This window comes from Coenobita brevimanus, chromosome 1 (genome assembly GCF_032717465.1).
Source record: "Coenobita brevimanus isolate Jiangsu-jjx chromosome 1, ASM3271746v2, whole genome shotgun sequence".
Lineage (NCBI taxonomy): Eukaryota > Metazoa > Arthropoda > Malacostraca > Decapoda > Coenobitidae > Coenobita > Coenobita brevimanus.
The window spans coordinates 11,155,957-11,173,456 of NC_136954.1; the positions used below are offsets into that span (position 1 = coordinate 11,155,957).

Here is a 17,500-nt window from a genome sequence, read left to right on the forward strand (position 1 = left end):
GCTGTCAAGTATACACACACACACACACACACACACACACACACACACACACACACACACACACACGCACACGCACACACACAGGGAGTGTAACTGGTTATAATAATAGTAATAAAATAATAATAATAATAATAATAATAATAATAATAGTAATAATATTAATAATAATAATAATAATAATAATAATAATAATAATAACATACGTAGCCATATCCTATCCTCCCCTTTCTCTCGCAGGTGATAGAGATGGATGGCAAGTCCAGTGTCAGCAACGACTTCAGCATCTGCAACAGTCTGTGGTTCACCCTGGGGGCGTTCATGCAACAAGGGGTCGATATCTGCCCAAGGTGAGCTGCAGTTACATAGATGCAGTACATACATCATACAGATAAGAACCATTTTTTTCCCTAGGAGGTCTGTTGTATGTATTAATGGAAAGACTTGCTCCATGATTACAGGTTTAAGGGTCACGGAATTCTGGCCTGAACAGGTGGGAATTAGTTACGCTGATTCACGAACCATGCAGATGTTACGGTTATTTCACGGTTGTCCGGGTTTTATGGTGGTAGAAAGACTTACTTGGTAATTGCAGATGTAAAGAATCCTAAAAGTTTATGGAACAAAGAGGCACAGACAGACACACACAAAGTCATGGTCTCTGGTTCACCTTGGGAAATTCATGCAATAGAGGGTTGATTTCTGTGTAAGCTAAGTTACAACTGCAGTATTACGATCAGACAGAGTTTATGGCCAGTGTTTTTCTAGTTGGTCCGACGTTAATATTTATAGATAGGCTTTTCGATAATTATAAAAAAAAACATAGCTAAAGACTGTGTGAGAGTTAAATATGCATCAACCATACAAGCTTTATGTGCCGTCACCATCAAAAGTCCTGTCACTTCTTTTGCCTTTCTCTAATCCGTAGCGTCCGACACTGATGACTTTGGACTGGTGTCATACCAAGTCATCGATTTTGGTTGCTGCTGATTAAATGGACTGATTATCGAACCCCATGGAGAGAGAGAAAAGCAGGAGAGCCGACAGGACTTCTGATGTTGAGTGAACCCTATGTTTTATTTGTTTAGTTATTGTTTTTTATTTATGTGGAGGTGGTTCGGCTTTAATGTTTGCAATAACTGATAATTCAATGTTTGAGTATCGGAGAGACAGACAGAAAAAGAGAATGTGTGACTGGATGGGATTAATTGTGTGTGTGTGAGTGTGTGTGTGTGTGTGTGTGTGTGTTTCATCCACCTCCTTTCTCTCTCTCTCTCTCTCTCTCTCTCTCTCTCCTGTTGGTAGCCTGAATAAAGTACAAAAATCGTAGTTTGATGTCAAAGGAGTGTTCTGCTACCTACGATAACATTTTCTTTTCTCTGTTTTTACTCTTTGGCCCGATAACATTTTTTTTTCAGTCTCCAAGCTATCATATTCAGCTAGAGACTTTTCTAAATGGAGGAGCTTAGATGTAGCTTCTCTTAATTTGTCCATTACTTAGAGATCCAATTTAACTTTTACAAAACTGTTTGCAGTTCCACCACACAACTGCAGTGAAATGGCCAACACCGCATACTTCTCTGCCCCTCAGGAAGGACCTCTCAGACTGGAAGAGTTTGAAAAAGGAAACAGATTCAACCCCTTCATTTATTTATTTTTTTCTATATACACTACCACTTAGTGGCTTCCAATTAGGACGCATTTTCTTGACCCCACCTGTATCTTTCCCAGCACCCCTTCCGTAGCGAGATTTCCTACGCCTTTCTTTTTAACCTCCTCATGTTTGCTATTACTGTAAGTTTAATATTGATATACTTTGCATCCGTAATGTACAAGAGTAAAACACACACACACACACACACACACACACACACACACACACACACACACACACACACGAGTATGCAGAACAAATCGTTCAAAAGAAGGTACTACGAAGCCAAAGACGTAACCTCGGGATTAGGACGCACGTCTGCTCTGAAAAGTATAGCTAATCAGGCTTGTATCTCCTACAGTTTGAATAATCTCTCGATAACCCAGTACATTCATGTGATGGTAGCAGTGATGAAATGTAAGAGGCCACCTTCGTAACCCTCCAGTACAGTATGGTGACTTGTAATCTTTATGCTGGCACCAAACGATATATGCAATTTAGGCAGTTCTTGCGGTAAAGGGGTTAATGAAGTGTGTCTCGTATCTTACCTCTTCTCTTCGAAAAAAATCTCTCTTGAGTTGAATAAAATCGTCTGTAGATGATAAGAATGTATTATAGAAGACGATCTCTGTCTTAGGTGACCACTTTGACACCGTCCCACCCACACCAACTGTCTCCCTCACAGCATATAAAATCACCACTGCTTACCATCCAGATCGCTGTCGGGCCGTCGCGTGGGGAGTGCTTGGTGGTTCTTTACGCCAGTCATTATCATCATCGTCATTTTCAACATCATCAACACCCGTACTCATTTTCAACACACTTTCCTTCCCTCATAGATTCCCTTCACACCTCTTAGGGTACATCACACAGAGGCCAGAATGTACTTCCTCTGACGTAGAATGTCGATTATGTAGGTTGATATATGTATATATATATAAAAAAAAAAGAACAAAGAAAAGTTAAGTTCACTGGTTCATTTTGTGGCCAGTCCGTTTTTCAGTGGCAGCAACATTGCTTGTGGCAATAAGAAACAGTTTATGCAGAACATGGCCAGTGAAACGAGACGTAATACTTACAGGTTTATCCTGACCTACTCGATCGGACAGTTTGTATCTGAATACTTTCTGTTCCGGTCTCAGTGTAAATGTACTGTACTCATACCCTCACAGAAGAGTACATCCACCACTTCTGTACTTCCACATTGTCATGGGAAGTTTGAGGTGGTTCTTTAAGCCAATCCCCATCATCCATACACCTCTTTCACACTTTCGTTCCCTCACAACTCTCTCCACACCTTTTACTCTCTCAGAATATTACCTCCATCACCACTCACCTTGCAGATCGCTGCCGGGTCGTCTCGTGGGAAGTGCGTGGTGGTTCTTCACGCTAATTATAATCTCCTCGTACACCGCCAACCTGGCCGCCTTCCTCACCGTCGAGAGGCTGGTCACCCCCATCAACTCTGTGGACGATTTGGCCAGTCAGACTGAGGTGGAGTATGGCACGCTTCAAGGGGGATCATCCATGGAGTTTTTCGAGGTGAGCCAATTTTTTTTTTTTTTTTTTTCCATCTATTTTGACTGAGTAGTTGACTGATGGTATATAGATAAAAGGATTAAGTTTTACAAATGAGTTCAAGATTACTTTTTTTTTTATTGAATCGGGTTTTGAATGGTGGTGGTGTGTGTGTGTGTGTGTGTGTGTGTGTGTGTGTGTGTGTGTGTGTGTGTGTGTGTGTGTGTGTTCTTACCTTACCTAATTGTTCCTGCCTAATTGTATCTTTACAGGAATGAGTCAAGCTCGTACTGTTCCGTGTCTTAAACCATATTTATCGTACATATCCTTAAATTTGTGAATTGTTTTGGCACACACTATTTCATTCGGCAGTGCATTCCATTGATTAATTGCTCTGTTTGGGAAACTGAATTTCCTTACGTCTTTATCACCTCTCTTCTTATGCAGTTTTTTGCAGTGTCCTCTTGCTGATGCTTCTCCATATGTTAAGTAATCATTCATGTCTATTTTCTCCTTCCCTGATATGCACTTATATAGCATTATCATGTCACCTCTTTTCCTTCTCTCCTGTAGTGTTGGTAGATTCAGTTTATTTAGTCTTTCTTCGTAGCTTAGGTCCCTTAAGCTTGGTATCCATCTTGTAGCGGCCCATTGAACTTTTTCAATCTTGTCTATGTGCTTTTTGAGATGAGGACTCCAGACTACTGATGCATATTCCAGGGTTGGTCTAATGAATGATGTTATTATCCTTCTTAGCATGTCTTCATTTATGTATGTGAATGCTATTCTCATATTTGCAAGCAGTGTATACATGTTCCGTACCTTCTCGCTGATGTGGTCAGCCGGAGATAGTCTGTTATTGATAATCACACCTAGGTCTTTCTCTCTTTCTGATGTGTATAGAGTTTTATTTCCTAACTTATAATCCCAATCAGGTCTTTTTCCACTTTTACCAAACTTGATTACATGACACTTGTCCACATTGAATTCCATTTGCCATGTACTACTCCATTCATGAAGTTTATTTAATTCTTCCTGTAGCTCTTTACAAGAGTATGTGTTAGTAATTCTCCTTTGTATTTTTGCATCATCTGCAAACATATTCAGATAGCTCTCATTTCCAGTGTTACTGTTTATATCATTCATATACACTAAAAACATGATTGGTGCCAGCACTGTACCCTGTGGTACTCCACTAGTCACTTCTTTCCATGATGAGTAATTTCCTCTTAGTACTGTTCTCATTTCTCTTTTTATGAGAAAGTCTTGCATCCAACAAAACAGTTTGCCTCGAATTCCTCCTTGATGGTACAGTTTCCATAAAAGTCTTTGGTGTGGTACTGTGTCAAAAGCTTTCTTGAAATCTAAATAGATACTGTCCACCCATCCTTCCCTTTCCTGTATTGTGTTTGTTACTCTGTCATAGTAGCTCAACAGATTAGTAACACATGATTTTCCTTTTCTGAAACCAAACTGTCTTTCTGTTATCATACTGTGTTCTTCTAGATGATTTACCCAAGCTTTTCTTATAAGCTTTTGTAATACCTTGCTTACAACACTGGTCAGTGATACTGGTCGGTAGTTGAGTGGATTTTGTCTATTTGCTTTCTTGAATAAGGGGACAATATTTGCTTTTTTCCAAATATCACGTAGTTTACCTTGACTCAAGGATTTCTTGAAAATTAAAAATAATGGTTTACTTAACTCCTTTGCACATTCTCGTAGTACCCAACATGAAATTTCATCAGGACCACTTGCTTTTCCTCTGTCTAATCTACTTAACTCCTCCTGTATTACTTTTTCTGCTATTTGTATATCTGGTAGTATGTGTGGACATGCATGTTCCACATAGTCCCTCTCAAAATTTTTTTCTTCTGTAAAAACTAATTAGAAATTCTTATTTAGTGCTTCACAAAGATCTTTCTCTTGTGTATAAGTGATTCCCTCGTCCGTAATTGATTGTATTATATCTTTTACTTTGGTTTTGCTTCTGATATAGCTGTAAAACAGCTTTGGTTGATCACTACTTATATTTATTATATCCTCCTCAAACTGTTTTTGGGCTTCCCTCCTTATTCATGTATAATCGTTTCTTGCCTGTTTGTAATTATTACAGTATATGCCCTTTCACTATTATGTCTTCTGTATCTCTTCCACAACAAATCTCTTCTTTCTTTTGATTTTTTACATTCTGTATTGAACCATTTCTGTATTTTCTTATCTGCTTCTTTGTGCTGTGGGATGTACTTCTGGACTCCTATTTCATAAAATTCACAGAATTTTTTATATACAGCATTTAAATCTTGTCCTCTAAGTTCATTTTCCCAATCAACTTCTAAGAAATACCTCTTTAGGTCTTGACAATTTCCCTTTTTATAGTTTAGGCTCTTTTTGTAACTGTCATTGCTGTTTACTATGTCATATGCTATCCTGAAGTTATAATTTAGTACTGCATGATCGCTTTTGCCGAGTGGAGGGTGATATAAAACTGTCAATATCATTTTCTTGCCTAGTAAATATTAGATCTAGCACTGAAGGTACATCAAGTCCTCTTTTTCTGGTGGTGTCCTTCACATGTTGTGTTAGGAAGAACTCTTGTACGAGATCCAGGAGCTTTTGGTCCCAACAGCTTTCTTGACTAATTATATCTAGAGTATTCCAATTTATATTTGTATTGAAATCCCCAGTAGGTATAATTCTTTGTGATTTCTCTTCCATTTTATGTAGTAATGATCTTAAACTCTGAATTGTACACTCTGCCAGGTCCTCATATTCATCTCTTTCCCATGTGTTTGATCTGGGTGGCATGTACAAATTGGCTACAATTACTTTACCTTCAGATGTGTTGATCTCTACTGCATTCAGTTCTACTTGTGATGGTATATCTAGTTTTATTTCGTTGACTTTTAGATTTTTCTTAGTTAATATTATAATTCCTCCTCCTTTTTTTAAATTTCTGTTTCTTCTCCATATATTGTATTCCTCTAAGTTTAATATGTCATTGGATATCCTTGGTGTTAATTTTGTTTCAGTTAGGCATATTATGTGTGGTTCATTTTCTCTGACATAATCATTCATCTCTAGTAATTTAGATACCATTCCATCCACATTTGAGTATATCAACTTTATCATCTTGTTTATATACTTGTCATGACATGGTTCTACTACCTTCCTCCTTTTTATTTCATCCTGTTTGTGTACCACTTTCGTACCTGCAATCCTATTACTTTGTAAAAAAATTTCTTCTCCTCTTCTGATCTTCCTTCATTTTTTGTTTTTGCTTCCTCTCTTTTCTCTTTCAGTAATTCCAGTTCCTCTTGTGTTAGGCATCTTTTTATCCATACATTTTTGAACTCCTCTTTTTCCATAAGATTCTTTGCATTTTTTAGTATCTCTTCCACAGTGTTTACACTCTGGAAAGTCACTTTTAGAGGTCTTGTCTTGCTTTTCTCATATTTCCCTAACCTTTTGTGTTCCTCTATGTCTTTACTACAGATTTCCTCTGATACTTCTTTCAGTAAGCTCATTACATTTTCCATCTCCTTTTTGTCTCTTGTGATCTTGTTTTTTACTTCTTCCTCTTCTATACCAGTGATTACTATAAATTTGTTTATATCTACTGAATCTCTGACTAACTTTGGATTGTTTTGGATTATTCTTTTCACTTCCTTTTTAATGCTTTTTTCCCCCTTGTTTCTAAGTCTTTCTTTACTTTCACCATTTCAGCATACGTGGTTTCCACATCATTTTTGTAGCTTTGCACAGCTTCATTCACCTGTGTTATCTTCTCCTCAATATCACTGCTCTGGTCTATAAGACTGCTTACTTGCCTAATTGTCTCTGTGTCATTTTTGAACTCTTCCATAACACTTTCGTGATTGACTACTGTACTTGCCATTTCGCTCATTTTCTTCTTAAGTGTACTCAATTCCACTGTTAGTTCACTGATGGTTGTGTCTTTCTTATTGGCCTCCCTTCCTAGTTTTTCTATTTCTTCCTTTTGCAAGTGCATCTGCTTCTTTATTTCATCAATTTCATTTTTGAAAGCCATTTCTAGTTTGTTTACACGTTCAACCAGTCTATTGTGAGTGTGTGTGTGTGTGTGTGTGTGTGTTTTCTGGTTGGTGTATGAATCCCACTTGGTTTAATTTCAGTCTGGTGAGGTATGTTTCATTGTATTCTATTTACTTCCAGGCGATAGTATTCAGTGATGAGGTTTTTATTCTGAAGTGGTCTGAAGTCTCTCTCAATCCCAGAGTCGTCTAAAGGTAGCAAGAGGAGGGTGGGTTGTCATGGTAACAGTGTAATGCCACAAGCACTAAATTATTGTGTATTGTCATATGGTTAATTGTAATGCTTTGCTGGTCATTCAGGGATTGTGGATAGCATTGTTGTGATGTCATCAGCCATCATAGTCTGGACAGAGTTGAATCAGGGTCGTCTGCAGTGACCATACACACGATGATTAGTTCTATAAGGGTCATAAGTCCTTAATGGAACCTCATAGCATGATAGTTTTGTGTAATGAATGCAGGTGGTGTTGGCGATGAAGTTTGTCGTCTGCGCATAAACGGAGTACACGTTTGAGAAACAGACGTTTCGCCACTACGATACCTCGGCTGTCACTATTTACCCTCTGTATATCTGAAAAATAATTGTTTATAACTCGTGACATCGCATCACATGCATACATATAAATATATACATTTCACTCATATTGTATAGTGTTGAATGGATTAACATAGAGGAACTGTGGTTGCTTGTTTCCAATAAATGGTCAGTGTCTGCCGAGTGGCCACAGCGAGTGAGTGTGCGTGCTATGATGCCCCCACGTGGCCACCTCCACTAGAACAAGCGTGGTTAAACCAGATTTTTTTTTTTTTTTTTTTTTTTTTGCATTAGTCACAGGAAGAGAAAGGAACGTTTGCTTCTATGCCCAAGGGAACAACCTCTTTAATGCATGAAACACTCTCAGATGGCTCCCAGCCATGGAAGCAATAATCATTCCAGGGAAAATCAAAGAAGTACTTCCTGAGGACCTTTCAGTCAGCAGCTCCAAAGTGCCTAAGCTGCCACTTCTTGGGAGGGTCCACAGGCCTTGAGCGATAGGACAGGTTAAGGTGCTAAGGTCGTGATTGGAAGAACCCAACGGAGAGAAAAGTTTAACAGCATAAGCCGACGGGTTAGTGGTAAGAGAGGTCAAGTATGTTGGAACTCTCTGCAAGGCAGTCAGGGGATATGGGTAGAGTGCTGTACAAGCTTTTCCTAGTCACTAAAAGTAGAAAAGATATAGGCTTGTTCACCAGGTGGATCAGTGAAACGAGAGAAAAGATGGTGGTAAACATTGAAATCACCCTAGAATGGAGATTTCAGAGAAAGAAGAAATTAATAGGATGTGTTCCATCACAGAAGTAAGAGTTGAAGAATTTTTCATCACAGAATTAGGAGATAAGTAATCAACTCACATACATTTAGTCAGAGAGCGAGAGAACAGCAGAAGCCAGAGAGTAGATAATTAAGAAGATTCAAGTTCAGGAACTCTAGACCAAGATATGTTGTTGCATACATATAAACAACAGCCACCTTTGGCTTTGAAATGAGTATAAAGGAGGAGGATACAGAGAATGGTTTGCTATCATTTGTCTCAGACAGTTGATTGTCTGTGAGGAAGAGAAGGTGAGGTTTAGAAGAGGGGAGGTGGTGTTCAATAAAGAAAAAGTTAGAGGAAAGACCGCGAATGTTGGAGAAATGAAAAAAGTGAGTCAGACAGTGGTTTCGGGCATCTCGTTTGGTCGTCAACATGAGAGGACTGGATGATGGGGGCTATTATGGTCGCCCCACCCTAGGCACTTCGAGGTTCGGTGTTGAGATGCCAGTTCTAACAAAATTTTGAATAGGAAGTGTAGTGAGTATTTTGATGACAGAGGAACTTGCATTGGAGAGCATCCTGGCCTACTCTCTGTGTTACTGAAACACTGAAAAAGTTCAGCAGAGGGGAATGGTCAGAATCAAGTCCCGAAGGTTGATGAAACGGGAGCTCCAGATCTCTCTGATATCTGCTTTCCATCCACCTTGGGAGTACCACCCTGTTCGACTGGTGCTGCAGTCCACTCCCTGGCCTATAGCCTAAAGTACTTGGAGTAATTCACTTATTTCGTGTAGGTTACATGGTTATATGAACACAGAATCATGATAAGAGGATTTTAAACGTAATACAGTATGGTACGTTCTTGGGTATAGACTTGAGTACTGGAATATATTCCTCGTTCAGTCCATACACTGATACTATATTGTGATTGTTGGAATTCATCACTCTTTCTTTAGCTGCCATGTGGAGTTACGATCGTGGTATATGCAGTTTGTTTATTACAGGTTTGTGTTTGAAGGGGAAAATGTGTAAAGTTGTGTACAAGGCATTTCGATAGTGTGACGTAAGGTGACCAGGGTAGTAATGCAGATGGGCAGGAACTACTAACAAGATAGAGCAGCCATTTGTAAATTGGGTCTCCTCTTGTTTTTGCTTCGGTACTTCACTCATGTTTCCCTAGATGTACATTATCACTGTGTGGTTTATTTGGTGAACAGTTAAGGAAACATTGTGATAAGTAAGAAAGATACATTAGGTAAAAGTGTGTGGTGCTTAGATATGGTGACAACTAGATACAGAACGTATGGTAAATGTGTGATACTTAGATACCGATAACTACTAGATAAGCACAGTGCAGTTTTACATAAAAACACTATTACATTGGATATACTGTAGTACTAAGACATTGAGGGTTAGTGTGCTAAATTGATCATCGAGTGTTACATTTAAGCTTGCACTGTGATGCACATTGTGTTCAATTTTTTTGGTTTAGCTTCTGTATATATGTATATTCTGGTTATTGTAATTACAGATATCTAAAAATTGACAAGGGTTACAATACCACCCACTCTGATAATAATTTGTGTTCTCTTGATTATTGTCTTAACCGCTTGTTGTCCCTTGAACTGCCCTACACAGAATTCAGTGAACAGCATGTCACTGGATTGAAGGGGTGTCTTTTTCAATATTCACTCTTTACTCAAAGTTGGCCTAAAACTGCCTTTTCTCTACCTTCAAAACTGAATTTTAACAAGAGAATGTCACTAGAATATGATGCTAGTCATGAAGAAGTGCTGTGGAAAGGTTAAGGAGTCACAATATTGTATAATTCTGCCACCGAGTTAAGTGAAATACTGCAACAAAACAAAAATCAGGGTCAAGTCAAAAGAACCATTGACATCTTTTCCATTTTGCTTGCTGCTACCAGATTTTTTTTTTTCCCGGACATTTCAAACAGGAAGGGTTAAGCATAGCCTTCATCAACCTCTTTGGTACGAGATCTTTTTTAACAAATGAAATCGAATCGGATTGAAGGGAAAAAAGAGGTTCCAGCAGCACTTCAGGGTGGATTGGTGAACACATCGATTGGATGATGGTGATGCTTTGGTGGTGATGGCTATGGTGGTGATGGATATGGTAGTGATTGCTGTGGTGGTGATTTTGATGATGGTGGTGACGTAGACAATGACGACTATTTTATAGAATGCTTTTGCACAGGTGATATACCGTTTTGATGTACGGCATATGAATCAACCTGAGTTGGCAAAAAAAAGAGGAATAGAAAAAATGGCATCATCTCCACTCCCAATTTAATGTTATGTCTTCTACCATTTCTGCTTCCCTCATCCCCCCCCCCTTCTCTCTCTCTCTCCCCCCAAAAAAGATTTTGCTGGGTTTCTCTTTTTCGTTCCCCAATACGTCCCAAATTCTCATTTCCTCAACTTCAACTATGATTTACACCTCCGATTATGCATCCTTCCTGCCTCCAGTCCATTTTATTGTTTTTCAGCGTTCCAAGATAAGTGTTTACGGTTCCATAAAAGTTCATATGTCTTCCTGCAAGAATCTGTTCTCCTCCACGCACTGTGAGGGGATCAGCATATTTTAATGTACCTATCACTGTACGATTTCACCTTACCGTTCGTGAATACTGTGTATTTCAATATTTTTCTTGCTGTTACCAAACTATTTTAGTCCCTCTGTATCATGACCATTTTTTCTTCTTGAGTCCGATTATACAGGTGTTTTTTTTTTTTTCACCCTTTTTTACAGCGTTCAAAGATAAGTGTGTACAGTCGAATGTGGGAGTTCATGTCGTCCCGTAAGCATGTATTCACATCCACGTACGAGGAGGGCATCGAGCGGGTACGAACGTCGAAGGGCAAGTACGCCTTTCTGCTGGAGAGTGTTAAGAACGACTACATCAGTGGACGGCGTCCCTGCGACACCATGAAGATTGGACATAACCTAAACTCCAATGGGTACGGCGTGGCCACCCCTCCACACTCGCCGCTTAAGTGAGTACAGAAAATGTCATAGCCAGAATGTTGTTTGACCTGTTCAGCTCAGGAACATAATTTTGCTATAGTCTTGCATGGGGATGATCTTTGATACAGAACTGGTTATTGGGGGATGTGTCTGACACTTCTAGCTCAAAAAGTCTCTCCTAGGCTGGATAGGTATGAAGAGTACAATGAACACTCCCCTGCCACATTATGAAAAATCGGACTTAACCTGGACCTGGGTACACAGAAGTACTTAAGGCGACAGACTTACCTGAGGCCCCATATGGAATGCCTCAGACCTATCTCACTCATGCACAGGCGCCGAATTTACTATGGTCGTGAAATTGGGGCTGGGTGAGGGGGTATCGCTGGTGTCATGGCGTATTTGCCTACAGCCGAATGAAGCCTAATGGGTCTTATGTATTTCAGAGCAAAGCACGTGTGTAATAAGGATGTTGTACTGGGATGAAGATGAGCTGTCGATAAATTGCTTTAGCTAGGCGGAGATTTCTGTCCTTTAACAATACAATTATTGTGGTGTGGGATCCTATATAGTATTTTTTTATGTTGCACGCATGTGCCCCCCTCCCCCCCACACACACAAGTTACCAGATTCTCCATCCCCTACCCACGTCACTCTTTCCTTTTCTTTCATTCTCATCCCCACTCTTACTATTCTGTTCTAATCATCCCCTTTACCTACTGTCCACAGGGAAAGCCTCAATTTGGCAATACTGAGCCTGAAGGAGAGTGGAGACCTACTCAGACTAAAAAACAAGTGGTGGTTCGATAATTCGGAATGTGGCAAAGATACGCAGGTTAGCACCCCCATGTTTGCAGTAATAATAGTAGTGGTATGGCAGTTATTATAATTAATAGTAGTAGTAGTAGTAGTAGTATCCCTTGAAAACTTTTCTTTTGAAATGTCAAAATGGTGATTTTAGGCTTAAACGCATTACAAGCATGTGCAAGAGTTGCCCTACCGGTATAATGTCTTATGTACCAGGTTCGTTTTCGTTTTCGTTTTCGTTTTTAAAGGCTCCAACATGCTTGCATGTGTCGGCCTTGGTCACCTAATGGCGGCTCTCCATGCTGCACGATCCATTGCAGCCTCCCTGTTCTGCCCCTTAACCCTGAGGTCACACTTAATGACCTCGTCACATGTCTTTCTCGGTCTACCCCTCATAACCCCACCCCCAATATTAACACTTCTCACCTTCCTCACCCAATTATCATATCCCATCCTCTCCACATGTCCAAACCATCTCAATCTACCTCTCCTCATCACAACACCAATACATTCCAGTCCCATCCTACCTCTCAACTCTTCCATCGTAAACCCAGCCCCTCCAGGCCTCGGACGCAGGGACGCACTGCACATCAACCTAATCATTGTCATTTCTGTACGTCTGAGCCGGCGAATATCTTCCTCCTTCACTGCCCAGGTCTCACTACCATACAGCATTACACTCCTAACACATGCTGCATACAAAGACCCCCTAGCACGTAGGGAGAGTCCTCTCAATGTCAGGAGAGGCAAGAGCTCCCTGAACTTCTTCCAACCACTTCTCACCCTAGCAACAGAGCTAGCTCCAGCCCCACCTCCGGCACACAACATGTCTCCCAAATAACAAAACTCTTCCACACTCTCAAGAGATTCACCAGCAAGTTCAATCCTTTCACGTCTAACAATCTCCACCTGCTCTCCCCGACACGCCGTACAAATAAAAATCAGCATTATCTCACAGTCTACCTCTGATACCACTACATCTCTTATGCACCCATTTATCACAAACATTGCACAAGATGGAATTACTTCCCATGCCCTTGTGGCAAACTGCACATGGCCACTCTCCCTCGTCTTTGACAGTACCGCCACCAACCCTATAATATCATCACTTTTGTTTTATCGCATTTACCCTTAAACCCTTGTGTCCCATACCATATCTCCTATTCCTAAACCTTTCCTCCGCCTCCCTTTCGTTCTCTGCAATCAGCACCAAATCATCAGCATACAACAACTCCCACGTATATATATATATATATATATATATATATATACAATTGTTTGTATGTACAGTATATTCATATACAAAAGTATGTGTGTAAATGTATATGTGTGTACAGTATATGTATTGATGTTATATCCCTGCTATCTTCATGTTTGGCTTCATCTCTCAACCCCTTCAGTGCTAGGACATTGTTATTTTCGTGCCACCACCAGCAGCTTTTATTTAGTTGAGGGTACTTTTCATACCGAAGAACTTCAGTGAAGACAAGACTACCCGTTATCTATGAGCCAGGTAGATTGTAAAAACACTCTTAGATGAAAGCTTGACTATTGTGTATCTATCATGGATGACTTCCAGTGCTGGCTGAGTGACATGTGAACTCAAGTTGTGACTCTAAACAACTTTTATTAATAACTTTTCCCTCTGCAGCCAATACTTTCTGCGATTTGAGTTTTCGACACAGACACATACAGATACATTTCGTACAAAAATAATGACCATCGACGTCGTCTGCCTGGCTCAGAAAGGTTGTATCAGTGTTCGTCTGACAAGGTTACAAAGATAATTTATGTTGTTGTTGTTATGGTTGTTATAGAGAAGATTTGTTAGGCAGGTAAGTTCTCCCTTCAGGTTTAATTTTGTGGTGGTGATTTTTTGTTTAAATGTGTCCAGGATTCCCTTGGTGTTGTTGTGGTTGTTGACAACTTTTTCCCCTTATGTGACCGAGTATTCCCATGGTTGTATTCCAGAAAAGACTGTGACTTTGCAAGAAATATCTTCCCTGATACGCTCACCTAACCGATAGTCAGTTAGTTTTCTTCCCAGTATCCCAAACTGGCACAGACTATGGGTCATACCCGCTTACAGTAATGTGTGTAGAGTTGTCATGTGCTCTGCTAAACACTGTCAGAGAAACTATTACGTCAGGTCTTATTGGAAACAGAATGAGAAGAATTAAAGAAAAACTAATGTTGTAAGCATGTTTTGTCCACCAAATTTCTAGATCATCATTCCCATTCCCTTGCTTACTGTGCACATTTCCATACCCCTCTAACATTCATTTTTGGAGGATATTTTAAAATCTAATTTGACAGCAGCAGTACCACTAATTCTACAACACCCATTTCCACAGGCTATACTTTTCCTTCGTCAGCTCTATTGCCCATCTAACTTCCAATCCATCCCACACTTTCTTTTGCTCACAACTCCAATTTCTTTACCCGACTTTCGATGTTTCACGACTAAGTGCAGGTCACATGATTGACGAACGTGCTTGTTCTGTGCTTCATGGTGCTCTCTCTCTCTCTCTCTCTCTCTCTCTCTCTGTATGTGTGTGTGTGTGTGTGTGTGTGTGTGTGTGTGTGTGTGTGTGTGTGTGTGTGTGTGTGTGTGTGTGTGTGTGTGTGTGTGTGTGTGTGTGTGTGTGTGTGTGTGTGTGTGTGTAAAACTGAAAGCCCTTTCTTTATCACAGTATACCCACACCAGCACCTTGACTCTGAGCAAAATAGCAGGCATCTTCTACATCCTGACTGGAGGCCTGGCGCTGTCAGTGGTCGTGGCCATCATAGAGTTTTGCTACAAATCGAAAATGGACGCCAGCCGAGCCAAGGTAAGTAATGGCAATGGGTTTTATCTACTTGTTAAAAATGAGCGGGTGAGGGTGTATGCCTACCCTAAGAAAATGAGAGTCAGTGAGGGGATGTTTCTGATTTTTAAGGTGCCAGGTGGTGTGTTAAACCATTACAATCAGGGTGACGACCTAGCATAGGTTCAGTCTCCAAGATTTGACTGAAGGCTTTTTAGTGAAGGGGAGTATGCTGGTCATGTGCCCGTAAATGCCTTGGACTACGGCAGCCTTGCTTAAAGCCCCAACCCTGCATTAGCCTGCATTTCATATTACATAATGCAGTCATATATGATGTCAAGAAGTCATGCAAGTTCTGCCTTTGCCAGTTGCATAAGAAAATGTTATAGTACAGTGAGGACTTTTCCGTACCCTTCACCCCACAAGTTTTAATAATACAGCTATAGCTACTCATAAGTCATAGATATGTTTAAGAGTAGTACAACATTTTTGCTCACAACTGGGACTGTAAGTTAGGGGAAACTGACAGTTTAGCCTAATACGCAGCAAACAACATGAAAGGCATTTTTTAGTTATTTAATGTGGACAAATTGAGTGTCAGAGAAGGAGACTGAGAAAAAAGATGTAATGTTCAAGAGCTTATATTAATTTTTTTGTCCACTAGTGTTGTGGATACGTGAGTGAAAGAATAAGGGACCAGTATGGATTTTTTTTTTTTTCAGTTCTTCCGTGGTTGTTTTACTGAAAGTAATGAATACGTAGAAGCTTTTTAAGCTTCTCATAATGGCTTCCCACAAAAGAGGCACTTTCTGAAGGTGAATATATGGCTTCCCACAAAAGAGGCACTTTCTGAAGGTGAATATATATATATATATATATATATATATATATATATATATATATATATATATATATATATATATATATATATATATATATATATATATATATATATATATATATATATATATATATATATATGAAGCATCGACATTCACATGCTCCATTCTCCTTTCAGACACCCCTTACTAAGGGAGAATGAGGAAGGGTTAATTCTTGTGTCACTCTCCCTCCGAAAAGGTTCGGGTCTGCAGTGGATCAGTTATACGAGTATAACACTAGAAAACTTATGTCTTCTTCCGCCAGCTCCCCATCTACTCCTCGTCCTCCGCGCTTCCTGCTGCGTTACAGAGGAGTGAAACTGGCTGTCCACAGAGTCCCTTATAACCAAGTAGCCACTTATGCAGAAGCCACTATACACTGTGTGGTAAGAGGAGGACATTTGACTTCACTGCATTCTGATGATGAAGCTGACTTCGTAACATCATTGATGGAGAATGGTGAGTAAAACATTGGAATATAAGAATATAGGAAAGGAGGAAAACTGCAGAAGGCTGGATGGCCCATTCTTGGCAGCTCTATAAAATTCTATGAACAGACTCTCTGAATAAACCAAGAGGAACAGACCGAAGATGAGGTGGCGGGGTGGGGCGGGAAGATGTATGACTGAGGAAGGGGTGAGTTGGAGGTAGGGCTGCCTGATAACAGAGTCAAGGGTGACATGGAGGTGATTCGTTTATTGCCCCACTGTGGAGGATTAAGGCGTCTGGTTAGAAAGATAGATAGATAGTAAGTCGTCTTGTTCTGAAAATGTTAGAAATAGTTACTAAAAGCCCCTTTCATAGATGACTTCCATTTGTACTGCTACCGATGGATTTTATTCAGTTTGGGGAAAAGATCTTAGTGGAGCGGTGAACCCCTTTACTATGAGTCTCGGTGGGGGAGGAGGGCACAAATAGTCAAAGTAAATATTGACTAAGCAACAGTATTGGGTGGTAAAAGACAAATCTAAACCATCTTAATGTTGACTTGTTTTAATGTTTTCAGGAGAAGAGGCATTATGATGGCTTGGTTTCGTGTGTACTAAAGGAAATATATACTTTGTGATGGCAGGAATATGATGACTTTACTTACTTATTTATGTATTTATTTATTGTAAATTGGTTGCTACTACCAGGGTGTTCAATTTAACGTAGCAGAGCACTATTAGAGAAGGTGATGTGAAAGCAATATCCAACCCTTTCAGTTCGAATAGTCTTCCCTGAACTGTATAAAACCGTATTCACATAAATAATGATGATGATGGTGATATTCATTCAGGAGAGGAGACTGAAGGATGGCTTGGTATGAAGTTTGATGCTACTGAAGGAAGGGAAGAGAGATGGGAAGATGGGTCACTTCTCACCTTCTTAAAGTGGAACATTCAGGAGCATCACGGTATGTATTGCTATTGTTGTATTTCTCGATGATAAATGTGCAGCACCCGTTTGTCTACACACTCCCACTGCAAATCAAATTCTG

General features: G+C 39.9%; 1 protein-coding gene across 1 annotated transcript in view; it reads left to right on the top strand.

Moving 5' to 3' along the window:
- Window positions 1–15,322, top strand: part of LOC145414185 (glutamate receptor 1-like) — a 337,109-nt gene extending 321,787 nt beyond the window's left edge. Inside the window, exons 13-17 of the mRNA XM_080283792.1 lie at window positions 238–347; window positions 2,995–3,193; window positions 11,310–11,554; window positions 12,255–12,360; window positions 15,026–15,322. Coding sequence (XP_080139918.1) covers window positions 238–347; window positions 2,995–3,193; window positions 11,310–11,554; window positions 12,255–12,360; window positions 15,026–15,322 — 957 coding nt within the window. The remainder of the gene's footprint in view (window positions 1–237; window positions 348–2,994; window positions 3,194–11,309; window positions 11,555–12,254; window positions 12,361–15,025) is intronic.
- Window positions 15,323–17,500: the final 2,178 nt, after the last annotated feature.